The following is a 1,550-nucleotide window of genomic DNA, read 5'->3' on the forward strand; positions in this document are numbered from 1 at the left end:
TGGGGCCTAAAGCATACACAATTTGGGCGGTCCTCTTCAAGAAAAACAATACAAAATCAAGAAAAACAATACAAAATTAGGTACAATAGTCCTGGAAGGGGCACTGCAAATGGCAAGTTCTGAAATGTCAAGCTTCGTTAGCTTCAGTATAAATCTGCCTCTGCCCACAAATGTGGCCTCGTTTTTCTCTATCTCAGGATCTTTCCTCGTGCAGCTTCCGCCTAGAAGGCCCTTCCCGCCCCCTTCTGCCTACTGCCACCTCTCAGTCTTCTCTGACCCCCAAATGGGTTAGAGGCGTTTACGGAGTCTCTCCCAACACTCCAAGCATCCAGGCAGGGACGCCATTCCGTGCGAATGGCTGCTCTTTCCCAGCACCCACAGACGACCCCTGGTGAAGCGCGGCGGGGTGTGCACCTGGGCTGCAAAGTTGTGCTGAGCCGCGGACCAGAGCCCGCCGGAATTCCCTCCTGTTCTCGTCCACAGCGGCGCCCCCACGTCCCCGGAACCCGCGGGTCGGCCGTTGCGGTTCCGGTCGGAATTACTCGGCGGTGCACGCTGAAATGGCTGCGCTGGTAGCAAGGAGTGTGCCGGGTGTGTTGAAGCTTGCGCACTTCGCGACCGTCCCGCGGAGGCATCGACATAAGAAGAAATGGGTAAGGTCCAGCCGCTGGCACACGAGGAAACAGTGATAGCGGGCTTTTGCCGCCGTCCCTCGAGAAACTTCTCCAGCCCCGCCACCTCCTGCTATCATCGGAGAGGTTCACTCCTCCCGCCCCCCGGAGGGCCCTCAGCCTCCCTCCCCCGCCCCTCGGGGGCGTCTCTCGCTCCTCCCTTTCGCTTCTGTTACGTCATCGCCTCTATCCTCCCTCTTGCTTCGTCACACGTCTTTGACTGTTCTGGTCTGTCAGCAGTACCCTGACTCCGCCCCCAAGTTACATCATCACCCCGCCCTCATTCTTCCGGTTAGGTCACCGCCCCTTTGTTCCCCGGCTCTTGGTTACTTTCCCCTTGGCCCCCACTATCCCTTCCACTGCACCTCCTCCCTCTTCCCAACCCTCCCTTTCTTTCCTACCCTGGCCCCCATCCTCCCTCCCTCCATGACCTCGTCTCCACCTTTTCTCCTAGAACTCTCAGCCCGGCCGCCCTCACCCCTCGAAAAATCTCTTAGCGACCACCCCTTCCTTCTTGAGTCTCCGCCGCCCACCAGGAAAGGATTCAACCCCATCCTCACCCTCGAGTTGCCTCTGGTGCCCAGGAAAGGTTACAGCGATCACTCTGCCCACACTCCTGGCCTTTCCCCAAACCCAGGCAAAGTGTGCAGCGACTCTCCTCACTCCCTGAGCTCTCCTCACTTCTCCAGAGACCCTTTCTCTGGCCTCAGCTGTAGCCTTGGAATTTCCTCCGTAACCGCCNCCCACACTCCTGGCCTTTCCCCAAACCCAGGCAAAGTGTGCAGCGACTCTCCTCACTCCCTGAGCTCTCCTCACTTCTCCAGAGACCCTTTCTCTGGCCTCAGCTGTAGCCTTGGAATTTCCTCCGTAACCGCCACG

General features: G+C 58.5%; 1 protein-coding gene across 1 annotated transcript in view; it reads left to right on the forward strand.

The window, feature by feature from the left end:
* Nucleotides 1-559: 559 nt before the first annotated feature.
* NSUN4 (NOP2/Sun RNA methyltransferase 4) overlaps nucleotides 560-1,550 on the forward strand; it is a 23,162-nt gene continuing 22,171 nt past the window's right edge. The window contains exon 1 of the mRNA XM_077752149.1: nucleotides 560-653. Coding sequence (XP_077608275.1) covers nucleotides 561-653 — 93 coding nt within the window. The 5' untranslated portion in view covers nucleotide 560. The remainder of the gene's footprint in view (nucleotides 654-1,550) is intronic.

The sequence above is a fragment of the Crocuta crocuta genome, unplaced genomic scaffold (assembly GCF_008692635.1).
Source record: "Crocuta crocuta isolate KB4526 unplaced genomic scaffold, BGI_CrCroc_1.0 scaffold367, whole genome shotgun sequence".
Taxonomy (NCBI): domain Eukaryota; kingdom Metazoa; phylum Chordata; class Mammalia; order Carnivora; family Hyaenidae; genus Crocuta; species Crocuta crocuta.